This window comes from Mercenaria mercenaria, chromosome 16 (assembly GCF_021730395.1).
Source record: "Mercenaria mercenaria strain notata chromosome 16, MADL_Memer_1, whole genome shotgun sequence".
Taxonomy (NCBI): domain Eukaryota; kingdom Metazoa; phylum Mollusca; class Bivalvia; order Venerida; family Veneridae; genus Mercenaria; species Mercenaria mercenaria.
In genome coordinates this window covers 2,391,984-2,408,686 of record NC_069376.1, presented here as the reverse complement: position 1 = coordinate 2,408,686, position 16,703 = coordinate 2,391,984, and the positions used below count along the sequence as shown (strand labels likewise).

The following is a 16,703-nucleotide window of genomic DNA, read 5'->3' as shown; positions in this document are numbered from 1 at the left end:
TATGATTACAACTTCAGCTACTTCTACTGTTACCTCGACTAGCTGAAATGTAGACCTACAGGCTCAGGTCATTGGTTCGAACCCGGTGGCGTCAACATGTGTAGCTATCTTTCGTTATCCAGAGCTGTTTCAAGTTGGGTGACAAACAGGAAGTTGCTATGTCGTGGGACAAATTATATATAACTTGTCATGGACGGAGTCGTTAGCCTTAAGTCTAGGGGCCGATCTTGTGCTGCGGACTAATGTCTATAAGATTTTAAGAAATTACACTTTATTTTTTATTACCCTCACCCCACTGAGCTCGCCTCAGAGGTAATAGGCCTTCTTTTATTATAATCCCGCCGTGAAATAGTGGAGTTTGTGCGTTCGTGCAGTTATATATAGGTTCTTGTCCTTGGTATAACTTGCCCATGCATAATTAGATTTCAAATTATTTGGTACAAATGATCAGCATGGATAGAATGTTTGTTGCGATTATGATCCATGTTGCTATATCCAAGATCAAGGTCACAGCTTTGAACTAAGATTTGTTTTCTTATTTTGTTGTAATATATACGTTTGTGCCCAGATTATAACTCGCTTTAGTCAGATTTCCAAATACTTTGGTACAAATAACCACCATTTATTGACAATCTGTAGTTATCATATTACACTTATTACTGCAAACGTCTCAAAGTTTGGCACCCTGTAGAATGGTTTTGATGAATATTATGTTTGTTTGTTGGATTCAGAGCGCCTGTTTTCAACAGTATTTAGGTAATACAGTTTAGGGCAGTTATAATCTTACCATTGATCCTACAACGGACCAGTCCAAGATGATGATGATGATTATGAAGATGATGATGATGATAATGATAATAAAAATGTCAATAATATTAAAATCAGTACAACAGTATCTTTGTTAGTAACAGGCAACTTCCCAGCTTGAAACAGCATCGATAGGCGAAAATCGCAACAGATACGAGTAGCTTTCACCCGGTCTCGAACGTTCATCCCTTGACACTCTAGCCGATGGTTAGTTCTTCTCATTAATTTCAATTGAAATTATACCCTGGCTCATATACGAGTTTACACTCGTACGTTCGTTTACGGGTCTGGTAAAACGCACCGATACACGTAAAGTCTTAACTGGGTGGATGAGAAACACAATATCTCTGGAAATTCCGTCCCGAATGCAGACACCAGGCCTGGCAAGAAAACTCTCTAATTAAATATAATCCAATAGAGTTCACGTCAGGGTTTTAAATGGGACATATTTCATTTGATGTATCAATTGTCGTCAGTCTAAGTTTTTTTTTTTATTTTTGATGTTTAAAGCAATGCGAATTGACAAAGATAAACAAAACGAAAACGAAAAACCTATTTTGCAGCGAACCCGCGGACGCCGACGACATCAGGATCAGAACAATAGCCATGAGCAGTCTAAGAATAGTCAAGCTAGTCACTATTTTAAAGTATACATAAATGTATATATACCCGGTGTTCTACGGAAACAAGCTTTTACAAGACTTCTATGTTAGCTGAGAATGCCTTGATCTTGATTTTAGTGCATTTTATTTGTTGTTGAAGCGATACAACCAGCGATTTACCGATTATAAAAGTTGAACAGGGATTGCATGTGGTGTGCATCTTCCCTTTTAATCATACATATTCATATGCATTTAGTAAAAATGAAATCTTACAAACCAAAACCGATATGGGAAATTTATAAGTAATATGTACATGTAGTACCATGGTACTATGAACAGACCAGTCATGATAACTATATTCTTGCCAAGTTTTGCCAGATAACAAACCTGTACCAAGATATTAACCTGACCGGAAATATCCCTCTAATCAACAAGAGGGTCGTCATGACCAACTATCGCTCACATGAGTAATACTACATTATACATGTTATTAAATCTGCGATATTTGCCATTTCAGGGGCCGTAACTCTAAGACAAATAGTGTGATGTGGCTACTCTTCGAGGAAAAAAAGCAAGATTTTAATGATATAATATTTCAATGCAAGTTTGGTCAAAATCAAATAACAAATGTGATCTCTGTCATGTTCACAATGCTAAAGTCAGCAAATTTTGTCATTTTAAGGGCCATATCTCCAGGACAAATGGTGCTATATAGCTGGTTTTCGCAAGGAACCGAGATGTTATAGATATATAACTTCTATACAAGTTTGGTCAAAATGAAATTATAAATATGGTCTCTCTCTATTGTCTTCACAAGACTAAACTAAGCAAATTTTGCCATTTCAGCCATAACTCCGAGACGAATGGCGCGATATGGCCGTTATTAAAGGAAGTGAGATCGTTCATAAGTTTAATAAAAATTAAATAACAAATGTAGTCTCCATTGTGTTGACAAGGATAAAAACAGTATTGTTTTGCCAATTCAGGGGCCGTATTTCCAAGTCAAATGATGCAATGCGGTTGTTTTTGAAAGGAACTGAGATCTTATAGATATATAAGTTGTGTGCAAGTTTAATCAAAATAAACAAAAATATGGTCTCTATCGCGTTCACAAGGCTAAAATCAGTAATTATTGCCATCTCTGGGACTATAACTCTAAGACGAATAAGGTGATATGGTTGGTTTTTGAAAGGAACCGAGATATAATAGGTATATATAAGTTTGTGCAAGTTTTGTCAAAATCAAATAATAAATGTTGTCTCTATCGTATTCACAAGAAAAATGTGAACGGACGGACGGTCGGACGACGGACGACGTACAAAAGATAATCACAACAGCTTACTTTGTCACTTCGTACAAGTGAGCTAAAACATGTTACAAATTTTTTTTTTTTATTTAAATTTAATGAAATTTAAATTACAAATCTCAAAAATTGTTACAAATGTGCTTGATTTCTGTTACATATGCGATCGCATTTGTAACACCTGTTACAAATGCGATCTGTTACGAATGTGGTCCTACAGGGTGTAACTGTGAACACAACCAGGTCAAAGTTTTATCTATTTATTTGTAGGACAGACCCAGTATAGTACACGACGAAAACACCATAAAACATAAAACATTAAACGTCTAGCAAATGTACACTTAAATACTAAAAGAACAAGGTGTCCAAAGTTTAGGACATTTTGCCAATATATAAAGGTAGCAATGTGTCCAAAGATAAGGACATTTTGCTAAAGTACAAAAGAAGTTCTTAAGGAACTTGAGTTCACTAGAAAAAAAATCTAAAGAATGATGAATAGAGGGCCGTGCTCATGTTAGTTCGCGCCAAAAGTTGTTATTTGTGCAAAAGCGATTTTTAATTGTAACCACATTACTGTTTCGGTGAGTACGTCATTATATAAGTGACGTCATTACAAATATGACGTCATTAAAACAGTTGTCGCACACTTATTTTTGTAAAATAAATTGCCAAATATCGGAAAATGAAGTAATGACAAGATAAATAGAATAATAGGTTAGTGCCTAAGATGGAGAAAGTTTATCTGGCTCGGCTCCGGACGTTATCAGGTTCGCGTTCGGCTCACCCGATAACGTCCTCCGCCTCGCCAGATAAACTTTCTCATCTACGCACTAACCTATTATTCTCTATATATGCACGAGTTCTGCAGCGGTAATATTGCGCGACTTTAGGAGCGCAATATTATCCGCGAAAGAACGAGTGCATATATCCACATACAAAGTTGATAACCTTTTTATTACATATCTACTATCAAATGATAAATCTATATTTAAATTTTTTATTCTGCAACGATAGACAGGAAAAATACGAAAATAATTTCTCCAAAAATGCAATAAAAAATCAAACTGACGCGCATTAATAAATTCCGTGAAAATGACGTCGACTTGTTGTCGCAACGTGAGCATGAACGCCATGGACGTCACGCGATTCTTTCCATTACAACGTTAATAAAACATTCCACGTCCAAAATGAAAGCGTTCCACGTCATGATATGGAAAAATATTGCAAAAACGCTGTCCATTGAAACCCAATGAAAAATATTTTTAGGTATGTAATAAGAAAGAATATATGAATAAAAATACAATAACTGAATTATTTCATTAATTTAAAAGAACAAGTAAAACTTGTCTCTGCTACACAAAATTATTTGTTTATCATTTCAAACCATGCTAAATATTAAAAGAAATAACATGTAAAGCAAAAAAGTTTTTTAAATCACCGTTTCGCGTGGTGTTAAAACCAGTGTATAGACTAGCAAATTCTATATTATATCAGCAAGGTAATTGATATACCACGTGATCGCATCAAATTTTGAACCTATCACCGGTTTTAACCCGACACATTAATTGAGGATACTAGATAAAAATAGTTATCAGTTTTGGCCACTGACTTGAAACTTGTCCTGGGTGTATGAGAAAACATTATTTAGACCGTCAGAAATCCTTTTGTTTAACAGTCTTCTTTCAGTTATCTATTAATCATGGATATTCCACAATCTATTTTCGCTAGAGGATGTATGTTGTCATTGGTCTATAACTGAACATATATATTAGGGGCAGATCCTGTACGAAATTTTACAGCTGTAAAAGACCTGTATTTTTGTTCAAAATAACAGTCATGCTTATTCCAAATTTACACCTGTAGATTTTATATAACAATATTGATTTTACAGCTGTAGATTTCAATTTACAGCTGTCAAACGACTGTAAAACAGTTCGAAATATGCAAATGAGCTACACCTGTAAAAAAAGTTACAGCTGTAAAAATGAAAAAAGTTACAGCTGTAAAAATGCCCAAAAGTTACAGCTGTAGAAATATTATAGGTATTGAAAAAGAGGGCATTATTTTAAGGGACGAAAGTAGAGGTGCAAAAAGTTTTAGGATGAATTGCAATTCTCTAGATAAGGTAGCAATTACTATGAAAATGGCAAAATAAATGATCTAGTACGTAAAGTATATGTGGTATGATTACAGTATAGCAACAGCAAAATTCAAGAGTAGGATGCAAAGTAGAACATATGCAGATCTTGTTTATAAAACTTTCTTTGTCAGTCATGAAAACATATGACAATCTTGTAATTATTTCTTTTAAACTTATCGGCTTCCAGTATAGAGTAAATATTTAATGTATGTACTTATACATGTCCTTTTACAACTATTATAATAATAGATAATTAAACATCTGCACTTACTCTATACCGCTTTAAATTCCAAAATTTTACAAGATGTGATGTCTGTGTGGATTTCAGTTATATCCCGCCAAAATGCGTTAAAGATGGCTGACAATACTCATGTTTCCTTCCAAAAATGTTACAGCTGTAATTTTGAGAAATGACCATTTTACAGCTGTAACTTTCAACGGTAAATTTTTACAGCTGTAAATTGAGACCTTCATATTTTACACCTGAAAATTTTAACTGTATTTCTGACCAGTTTTCCACTTACAGGTCTTTTTCAGTTGTAATTTCAAAATACAGGTCTTTTACAGACGTTTTACAGCTGTAAAACAGGTCCTTTTTTCATACAGGATCCAGCATTTTGGTCGTGGCGCAGATTTCTAGGGGGTCTGTTTAAAGGCCCTCTCAGAGAATGGTTAGCAATTGTACATCAAATGGTGCAGTATATGTGACATAGTTTGAGCAATAATGCTTGGCAAAATGTTATGTTTTGATTTTGTAAACTTTCAAGGAAATCATTTTGCTTTGCCTGAGTTGAAAACACTGATCTGATGATTTTCTTGTACTAGAAACTAAAAATACTGTTTAAAAAAATGTTTTGTGAGCAAATCAAGCATGAAATACTGACTAAAATTACTCTAAGACTTTGGAAAAAATGTTTGCCGAAAAATTTATTAGGCGGGGCACGCTGGATAAACATCTTGGATCCGCCCTTATGAATATTCAGCAAAATAACTACAGGTTTTTCAAGATTTCTTTTATTTTACAATCAATTCTTCATAAATTTTGGTATGGAAAATTAAACGAAAAATGCTTGTGCTAAAATTTGCCATCTGTACCCTGTGGTAGGCAATATCAATTCATCTATATATTTTTTCACACGCTATGATTCTATGTTATGATGGAAAGTACAGAATTTCTCATTGATATACAGGCGCCCGCTTATAGAAAGTACAATGTTTCTACATAACGAGGCCTTTATCGTTAACTGACATGCCGTTATGTAGATGTTTCAATACATGACAGCAGGCATTATTTTACACATTTCTGTTATTGCTATAGTAGACGCAACTTGACCGCGATGGTTGACCTTAGGCTGATTATTCATATCGGTTATTTCATTATAGAAATCAAGGGTGTTTAGGGTAGCCGTGTATATTTATATGGAATTAGTTTGTATACAGTGCAGTATCAAAGTATATATACTTTCATTTGATCAATTAAAACTTTCCAATACACTAATTTATATTTACACAAAATTATATTTCCTTTTTCTCGTGCAGCTCGTGTTTTACGTACACTCCTTTTCAATAATAGGTTGTGCCTTATTATGTATTATAATGCAAAGGTCAACCATCGGGGTCAAGTTGCGTCCACTATATACAAGAATGTATAGTTCAACGTCAATTAGTGAGGCGTGACTTATCCGCTATCCTCTGTGTTTACCGCAGTATTGTTATTAGCTAAAAGTGCAGACAAGCCTCGATGCATAAAGTTCTTTTATAGTCCGTTTTATTTGACCTGGCGGGGCGGAATTAATCTCTGACATATACAAATAATGGTAGTCTCAAAAAACGAGCAAAAATAGGTTGAGCAATGTAACTGTTTAATTCCGTAATCTCTGGTAACCGATGACTAAAATTCAACGCTTTATTGGTTACATGTACTACATACCCTGCACAATAATGTAGTGGACCGTCGCAAAACTACGTCCCGCCAGGTCAAATAAAATGCACTATAATACGACCTAAATAAGTCAGGTGAACTTGGACTGAATAAAGAACAATTAACTAACCAACTTATTATAAAAAGATTCATGTATAAAGCAGATGTGGTAGCCGTCAAACTTAATATTATGTACAATACAGGATTTCTTATTGTCGTATGTGCGCTTACACATAAAGCATGCTATGCTAGTACGTTACAATACAGTACGTTTGGTTTGGGATTTCTATGGTGGCCGGTTGCGGCCATTTTCAACCCGCGAGAAATTTTATCTTTTGTGCATAAAACGTCGCGGGCAACTTACAAATCCGCAAGATTTTCTGTCCAGATCGTACAAAATGTCGCGAGGAATGTATCAACCGCGATATCTTATAATAGTACATGTAGTTGGAAACAGCGAGGGACATTATAACTCCGGTTGCCGGTAGCGTCCATGGTTTGACTTTACATTTATCCCTCGTTTGTCTATACAAAGTCGAGAAACTGAAAGAAATTCGCGACATGTTTTGTTCTTGTTGTAGAAACTCTACAAAAGGTCGAAGGTAAACATTAAAAGCCGCGACTATTTGTTCCTCAACAACAGTCTCATAAAATGTCTCGGCGAATGTATAATAACGAGATTTATAGCCCAGTTCGGAAAGTACATATTTCAGTTACGCCCCTTTAGAGAGCTCTTCACATAAAAGATAAATTCTGTGCAATGCTTCACTTCCGGTGAGCAAATCAGCTGAAAAAACATGGCGACTCCTACAAGTATTATCAAATCAACGCAGAAAAAAAGGCATTATTGTTGTGTTTGTTCAAATTTCCGTGGGAAAGTGGTTGATGGACGAACAATTGTGTTACATAGATTTCCAGCGGACATTAATTTGAGACGAACATGGATAAAACGTGTAAAAACCGTGATGAAGAAATTCACCTTCAACAACAATGCAAGGCTATGTTCAGCACATTTTGTGGACGGTCAGATGTCGGAAAAACACAATGTTCCTTCAGTCTTTGAGTTTCCAACGAAAAGAAAATTATTTGCATTATCATCGGTAAGTGTGTGCAAAGCAGTAAACGGTTCGGTTCTGTTTACAATCACAATAATTTTGGAAATTATGTTCCTTCAAATGCGTTGTGACTTGTGTGTCAACAAGCTTTAAGAAGAAACGTATTATATGAATTTTATCTCAATAGAATTTTCATTATGTGTTTATAATTTATATCTACTGATTTAGTGAATGTCAGACATGAAAAATTTTGGTTGCCATCTTGTATGAGTCACACAATGAGAAAACCAAAATAGTGCATTTGCGACCAGAATGGATCCAGACCAGCCTGCGCATCCATGTTTTTGAAGCCTATTTCGATTAAAGAAACCGATACTTTGTTCATATGGGCAATTTAGTTGAACCAACTTCATGAAATTTTCATCACTGCCGAAGCTTTTTATTTCACGAATTGGCCATAAGTCAAAAAAAAAATTACATCGAAGGGGAATTCAATTCCTTATTAATCTATGTAAATAGGATCAAATAGTATCCAAAATTACAAAATTTCTGGTGATTTAAACCTTTGTATGTACTGAACACGATCAACGTTTACCTTGTGTTTACACGCCATATAAAACCAATAACTTTACACGACTGTGTACTGTGATTTATCTTCCATGATTTTTGTCCTTCAAAGTTTTGATGTTTACATTGCCCGTCATAAATATAAAACAATTTTGTGAACATTGACCCGAATGCAGTCCGACTGACTGACATTCAGTGTATCCTGAGAACCGCAACATCTCGGACAAAATGGTGTCATGAAAAAAATAACGTTGCAAAATCCAGAAATTAATGAAAATACATGGCTGCCAAAATTTAAAGCAAAAATGAGTACAAAATGAAGAAGTCCTGTCTTAATTAAAAGGATAAATGGCAAAGATTCATGCGTAGCTTGTAAAACAGCGCATAAAACTGGTAGTTTACAAGGACTTTTTTGGTTCGGCTTTTCAAGTTCATTTCCGGCCTGGTGAACTGTTTTTCAGTTCGCCAGATTTTTAGACGTAGCCCGACTGAATGTCCAATTATTTTCACCTATTTTGCAAGAAACCAGTCTATCATTAGGCAGCAGCAGTCACTCATTTCTAAATATATAATACAAAAAGAAATGATTTGTATTTAATCAGTGTTCTCAAAAAAAAAAAATATATGTACAGTTACTATGATTAGAACAATCTGTTTATAATTTTCAGGTGAGTTCCCACCAAGACACAACTGAAGATGACGAGATTTTCTTCGCCACACCTCTGCAAGAGCAGTACAGATTATGTGACATGGACATGGACGAAAGTGAGTTGTTGGCATATGAAGAACGCGGTGAGCCAACTAACTTCTCTGTTCCAGAGATGAGTAACGAGTGTACGTCTGTAGCATTTCATGATTATTGTGGTGTAGTAGACTTGAACACAATTTCACGTGTACTGAATAAGAACGAACAGACGGAAGAAAAGAAAATGACATTTCTTAGGTCAGAAGGAACCCAATCATTTGTTGAGACAAGGTCCTTCTTAGTACAGACAGAATTAGAGCAGCCACCAAAGGAAACACGAGAAATAGGAATCCAGTGTAAGTTGCCAGAAATAACTTTCTATGACATTGCGGCAAAAGATGAAAAGGTAATGTTTTATACTGGATTACCAAATGCAGGGACATTCTGTGCCCTCTTTGATGAAATGTCGGATGCCGAGGCACAAACATCAAGGGCAGGACTGACTTCTAAGAAAGGAAGACCGCGTCAGCTTAGAGTTATAGATGAGTTTTTCCTGGTACTGATGAGACTCCGTATGGGTCTTCTTGTGGAAGATTTAGCAGCACGCTTCCACATCTCAAAATCAACTTGTTCAGTGGTCATTAATAAGTGGATAGACTATCTGTCTGTGAAATTAGATTTTTTGTTGAACTGGCCGACCAAATCAGTGATTCAAAATACAATGCCGAGGAAATTTCAGTCGGCATATCCAAGTACGCGTGTTATTATAGACTGTACAGAATTCTTTACCGAGACACCACAATCGTTGATAAACAAGTCATTAATGTATTCACACTACAAATCACATATGACTTACAAAGCCTTGCTTGGAATAAGTCCTTCCGGATTAATAACTTTTGTGTCTGACATGTGGGCTGGTGGTATAAGTGACAAGCAGATCACAAGATCTTGCGGTATACTTGACCTATGTGAGCGCGGTGATGCCATCATGGCTGATAAAGGCTTTTTGATAAGTGATTTAACGACACCGAGAGGATTACACTTGATAATACCACCACTGAAACATAAGAGATTTTCTCGTCGGGAGGTTGAAGAGACTAGGCGCATTGCTAATTTGAGAATCTATGTGGAAATGGCTATGGAACGTGTTAAAAATTTCAGGATACTACAAGGCACAATACCTATTACAATTTCAAAACAACTCACACAAATTCTGAAATTATGTGCGGGACTATCAAACCTTCAGCCTCCACTAGTACTAGATGACTGAACTGTTCTGTAAGCTTGTAAGAAAATGTGCTTCTGCTCTAATTTAGTCTAAACGGAGTAGAAATGTTTCCTTCATTGTTGAAGTTGAGTTAGTGCCGCAATATAATCAGGAAGAACTTTAAACTGAAAACAATTTTTTGAAATGCTTTCCTGTACTGATATATGGAATATATGCAAGATGAATTTAGTTTGTCTTAAAGTTTGCACTTTCCAATATATATATATATGTATAAATGTATTATAATTTGTTGTTCAATTCTTTGCTGTTGTTGTAATGTTGGAGAAGCCAAGAAAAGTAAAAGTATAAAAGCATACAACTTTGATTTATTCAAAACATGCTCATAGAAAAGAATGCCATCTTATCTGAATAAAAAAAGGTTTGCAGGTTTGTGAAGTAATGATCCATTCGTACAAACAGATTATGTAAGGCACTATCCTATTCACTGTCCCGACTGTATCTTTGACATGTCTGTTTCAGTCTTGTTAAGACTGGTAAATACTGTATAACAGGTATTCTTAGGCTCAAGCGTTCTCAAGTTATCATCCAGAAACCATTTAACTGCTTTGTGTCATTGTGACCTTGACCTTTGACCTACTAACCTCAACGTCGAAGCTGACATGTATTTCATCATGTTACACCTGTGTACAAAAAATTGTGATCCTAGACCCAAGCATTTTCATGTTATCATTTGGAAACCGTTTAACTGTTTCAAGTCACTGTGACTTGACCTACTGACCTCACAGTCGAACTTGGCCTGTATTTCATGATGTTACACCTGTGTACCGAATGTTGTTTAAATCGGTCAAGCTTTCACGAGTTGTCCTCCGGAAACTATGAAAACCAACCAACAGACTGACTGACCGACAAGCTCACTCCTATATACCCCGTCCCCAAAACTTTTGTGGAGGTATATATTAAATCATGTGTCCGTAAACTTTTACAGCAGTAAAAAGAATGTTATACGGTATGTTTGTCCGAGATGACTTTTCGTAAAAAATACGCAAGGACCTGTATTCATCGACGTTTTAAGTATAAAATCTAGACTAGACTTAGAACGATTGTGCCAAGTTACATTTAAATATCTCCATGAACGAAGAAGTAATGTTCCGGACAAAGTAATTTTTGTACCTGACCATTGACCTTTGAGACCTTGATCTTAGACCGAGTTCTTGCGCATGACACTTCGTCTTATGGTGGTGAACATTTTTGCAAAATTTCATGAAAATCCCAGGAATAAACTGGGCTCAAGTGTTCTCAATATATTGTCCAGAAACAATTTAACCGTCCGGGGCATCATGACCTTTGACCTACTGACCTCAAAATCAAAAGGGGTCATCACCAAACTCGCGACTAATTTTGTCATGATCCTAGGCCCAATCATTTTTGAGTATCATCCGATAATGGATTGTTCTACATTACAGACCAATCGACCGACATCTGCAGAACAATATACCCATCCTTCGAAGGGGGTCATAAAAATGCTACCTCAAAGTATGACATTGACCTTAGACCTAGCAACATTTTATGAAGACGGAGAAATTTGAATACACCATTCCTTTTAACATTAACAGTTCATATGAATTTGGCTGTAGCAGTAGCAGCAGTAGCAAAAAGGTGAAATAGGCAGAAGCAGTAGTAGCAGTGACAGCAGCAGTAGCAATAGCAGCAGTTACAACAGCAGAAGCAGAAGAAAATGAAATAGCAGCAGCAGCAGTAGTAGAAGCAGGAGCAACCGAAGCAGAAATAACATGAACAGTAGCAGTAGAAGTAGTAGAAGCATTAGCAGTAGCAGTAGCAGCGGTTGCAGTAGTACCAATAACAGCAGCAACTATAGTAGAAGAAGCAGCAGTAGGATAAGCAGTATAAGCAGCAGTAGCAGTAGTAGCAAAAACAGGAGTAGAATTAACAATTGTAGCAGTAACAGCAGTAGCAGTAGTGCGAATAGCAGCAGTAACAATAGTAACAGAAGCAGCAGTATCATTAGCAGTAGTAGCAGCAGTAGTAGCAGCAATGGCAGTAGCAGCAGCTGCAGCAGTAGCAGTAACAGCAGTAGCAGCAAAAGAAGTAGCAGTAAATGAAGCAATAGAAGCAACTGTACTATCAGTAGCAGCAGTAGCAATAGCAGAAAAGCAGTAGCAGGGTAGGAATAGCAGCAGTAATAGGAGTAGTATCAGTAGCAGTAGCAGTAGTAGCAGCAGTAGTAGCCGTAGCAGCAGTGTAACAGTAGCAGTACCGGTTGTATCAGAATCAGCAGTATCAGTGTAGCAGTAGTAATACCAGCAATATCAGAAGCAACAGTTGCAGTAGCAGTAGCAGTAAAAGTAGCAGCACTAGCAAATACGTGAAATCTGAAGTAGCAATAGCAGCAGTAGCGGTAGTAATAAAACGTGTGCTATTGCTTCTGCTACTACTGCTATTACCATTACTGCTACCGCTGCTGCTACTGCAACTGCTATTACTGCTACTGTTGCTACTTTACTGTTGCTTCTGCTTCTGATACTTCTGTCACTGCTGCTACTGCGACTGTTGTTACTGCCGATTTCAAGTTTTTTGTTACTGCTACTGCTACTACTGCCAGTTTCACGTTTTTGCTACTTCTATTGCTACTGCTACTGCAAATTTCTCGTATTTGCTACTATTACTGCTGCTACTGCCGATGACACTCTTTTTTCTACTGCTTCTGCTGCTACTGTTACTTCAAGTTTCACATATTCTACCTTTGATACTGCTTTTACCACTGCTCACGTCTATGTTAACTTCCTACATCTTTTAAAACCTGTTTTAGTTCCGGGTGAATCACGCTGTGTATTCGCATTTTCATAAAAAGTCGCGGATAGTTTATAAGATGGTGGGGTATGGGATTATCTGTAGAGGCTGTGGTGTTTGGTGTTTAGAAGAGGGTAGGGTATGGTATTATCTGTAGAGGCTGTGGTGTTTGGTGTTTAGAAGAGGGTGGGGTATGGGATTATCTGTAGAGGCTGCGGTGTTGGTGTTTAGAAGAGGGTGGGGTATGGGATTATCTGTAGAGGCTGCGGTGTTTGGTGTTTAGAAGAGGGTGGGGTATGGGATTATCTGTAGAGGCTGCGGTGTTGGTGTTTAGAAGAGGGTAGGGTATGGGATTATCTGTAGAGGCTGCGGTGTTTGGTGTTTAGAAGAGGGTGGGGTATGGGATTATCTGTAGAGGCTGCGGTGTTGGTGTTTAGAAGAGGGTAGGGTATGGGATTATCTGTAGAGGCTGCGGTGTTGATGTTTAGAAGAGGGTGGGGTATGGGATTATCTGTAGAGGCTGCGGTGTTGATGTTTAGAAGAGGGTGGGGTATGGGATTATCTGTAGAGGCTGCGGTGTTGGTGTTTAGAAGAGGGTGGGGTATGGGATTATCTGTAGAGGCTGCGGTGTTGGTGTTTAGAAGAGGGTGGGGTATGGGATTATCTGTAGAGGCTGCGGTGTTGGTGTTTAGAAGAGGGTGGGGTATGGGATTATCTGTAGAGGCTGCGGTGTTGGTGTTTAGAAGAGGGTGGGGTATGGGATTATCTGTAGAGGCTGCGGTGTTGGTGTTTAGAAGAGGGTGTGGTATGGGAATATCTGTAGAGGCTGCGGTGTTGGTGTTTATAAAATGGTGGGATATGGGATTATCTGTAGAGGTTGCGGTGTTGGTGTTTATAAGATGGTGGGGTATGGGATTATCTGTAGAGGCTGCGGATTTGGTGTTTAGAAGAGGGTGGGGTATGGGATTATCTGTAGAGGCTGCGGTGTTGGTGTTTATAAGATGTTGGGGTTTATAAGATGGTGGGGTATGGGATTATCTGTAGAGGCTGCGATATTGGTGTTTAGAAGAGGGTGGGGTATGGGATTATCTGTAGAGGTTGCGGTGTTGGTGTTTAGAAGATGGTGTGGTATGGGATTATATGTATTGGCTGCGGTGTTTGGTGTTTAGAAGAGGGTAGGGTATGGGATTATCTGTAGAGGCTGCGGTGTTGGTGTTTATAAGATGGTGGGGTATGGGATTATCTGTAGAGGCTGCGGTATTGGTGTTTAGAAGAGGGTGGGGTATGGGATTATCTGTAGAGGTTGCGGTGTTGGTGTTTAGAAGATGGTGGGGTATGGGATTATCTGTAGAGGCTGCGGTGTTTGGTGTTTAGAAGAGGGTAGGGTATGGGATTATCTGTAGAGGCTGAGATATGGGGTGTAAAGAAGAGGGTAGGGTATGGGATTATCTGTAGAGGCTGAGATATGGGGTGTAAAGAAGAAGGTAGGGTATGGGATTATCTGTAGAGGCTGAGATATGGGGGGTAAAGAAGAAGGTAGGGTATGGGATTATCTGTAGAGGCTGAGATATGGGGTGTAAAGAAGAAGGTTAGGTATTGGGTATTCAGGAGAAGTTCAGGTCTCATTAACAATTGTATCAATAATTATCATGTTAATTGAGTGCATCTGCATTTATGAGTGGAAAAATATTGATGGTGAAAAGTTGTATGGGTTTGTTATATTACAAAATCTTTAATAAATCGTTGGTATGGTTTCGGTAAGCATGTCTACCTCTTTCACTCAGAACTTTATACTTTTGGCTAGCCTTCGACATTAGATTTATTATTAGGCCAACTTAGGTTCAGTTTAGGCTCTTTTAAACTGCTAAAAATAGACTTAACTTATACGATTTTCTAGTGGATTTATTTACTTTCGGAGAAATATTTTTGATATAAAAAAGAAATTGAGAAATCCCAAAATCAATGAAAACCTTGTTCATTTTCTTAAAATATTTTTAAAAGTTAATTTTCTAGATATCACATATTTCTATTTTATGGAGAGCAGCAAAAACATAAATAAGGTAAATTGGTGTAATTAGCTATCATTGTCACTTTGTAAAAAAAAAATAAAGACGCATTTGAACTTTTAGGTATCATCTCTATATGACACTAACTTGTCATAAGTACATGATAAAGTCATTGACAGATAAATTTCTAAATTTGGTTTACTAGACGCTTTTATCAGTTACAATTTTATCAGTTACAATCAGAGATTTGATGCAGCAGTAGTATTTAGGTTATCATTAATCAGTTGTGATCTTTGTTTACTTCAACCTTGTTTTTCTCACGTCGGACATACTGACCTTAATTTATGACCAATCTATATATACATTTCAAGTTAGTATATCCTTAGAGTTTACAAATTTGATCAAAGAATGCAATGCCGGTTTACTCCGTTAATCATAGTTTATGCAACATTTTGATATGAAAAATAATCCGGCAATAGTAACTAGAATAGCAACTATACTGATAATAAAAAGGTAGCCTCATAATTTGTAAAAGTGACAAATTCCAGTCAATTTTAGAGATTTTCTCAGAGAACTGATTCTAATATACTGGAAATAGGATATAGACTGGCTATATTCACAATTTCATAAATTATATGACCTAGTCTAAGATTAAAATCACGTCCACATATTCTTGGCGCCATACATGCTACGCGTTTTATTTTCCCTTACACACCGCTACTTCGACAGAACTTTACAAATTTTATTTACTGAAGTTTTTGTAGAACTCCAACTCTTTATACATTCTTCTTTCTCCAGTCCTCTAACATTTATAACTCGATAACACTTTTGATTCACTCAATATTATCTTTCCATTATTAAATTATCTTTCAACAAAAACAGTTGACACTGAACTATGTGATCACCTAATGGACCGACAAAAAGAATGGATTCTAAATATTTTGGCAAATTCTTAAAACACAAGAAAGATTCTATCTATTTGACATGCGCATCAATTTTTAAAACCTGATAAATATTGTTCTAGATTTGTTCCAAGATATCAATTTTTTATTACAATCCGTCGATTGTGGCAATATTTTTAGGACTGTTTCATTTATGTTAGAAGGCCATGTGTCTTTACCCTTACGTAAGTTCAAAACTGATAAATTTCACATTTATAATTTAAAGCGACATTTCATAAATGCAAGTAAAACCTTCTTTAAATACTACACAGTATTCTTTTATGCGTTTATTCAGCTTAGCTACATTGCAAAAAATGTAAGGAAACACTGGAGGGAAATTTCCCTTTATTCGCTTTAACTTATGTATATTTTACTGCAACATTCCCTACATTTGATTTTAAACTCTGTGGTTTTCAGTTAGATGTTCGATACTCGCTCATTATCATTGCACAATTAAAGCATATTGGTCCGCTTTCTTCGGTAACCTTTTAGTACACGTCAATTGTGTAGAATTAGAAAGCATAATTATCTTAGTATAGGGTATATCCAAATAATGTAGACACATTTTTTCCATGAACAGTATTATTATTCAATGTGCAATAGGAGCGAAAATATGTGCAGCCCAAAACAGTTCTCGAAC

General features: G+C 36.6%; 2 protein-coding genes across 2 annotated transcripts; both read left to right on the top strand.

The window, feature by feature from the left end:
* The first annotated feature begins 7,513 nt into the window (after positions 1-7,513).
* Positions 7,514-10,651, top strand: LOC123553248 (uncharacterized). Its single transcript, XM_053526057.1, has 2 exons — positions 7,514-7,873; positions 9,064-10,651. The coding sequence occupies exons 1-2, from the start codon at positions 7,571-7,573 to the stop codon at positions 10,348-10,350; spliced, it is 1,590 nt and encodes a 529-aa protein (XP_053382032.1). The 5' UTR covers positions 7,514-7,570; the 3' UTR covers positions 10,351-10,651.
* Positions 10,652-13,566: 2,915 nt separating this feature from the next.
* On the top strand, positions 13,567-14,133 carry LOC128549811 (uncharacterized). The gene has a single exon (XM_053527463.1). It carries the CDS (start codon positions 13,567-13,569, stop codon positions 14,131-14,133), a length of 567 nt encoding a protein of 188 aa, XP_053383438.1.
* The last annotated feature ends 2,570 nt before the right edge of the window (positions 14,134-16,703 follow it).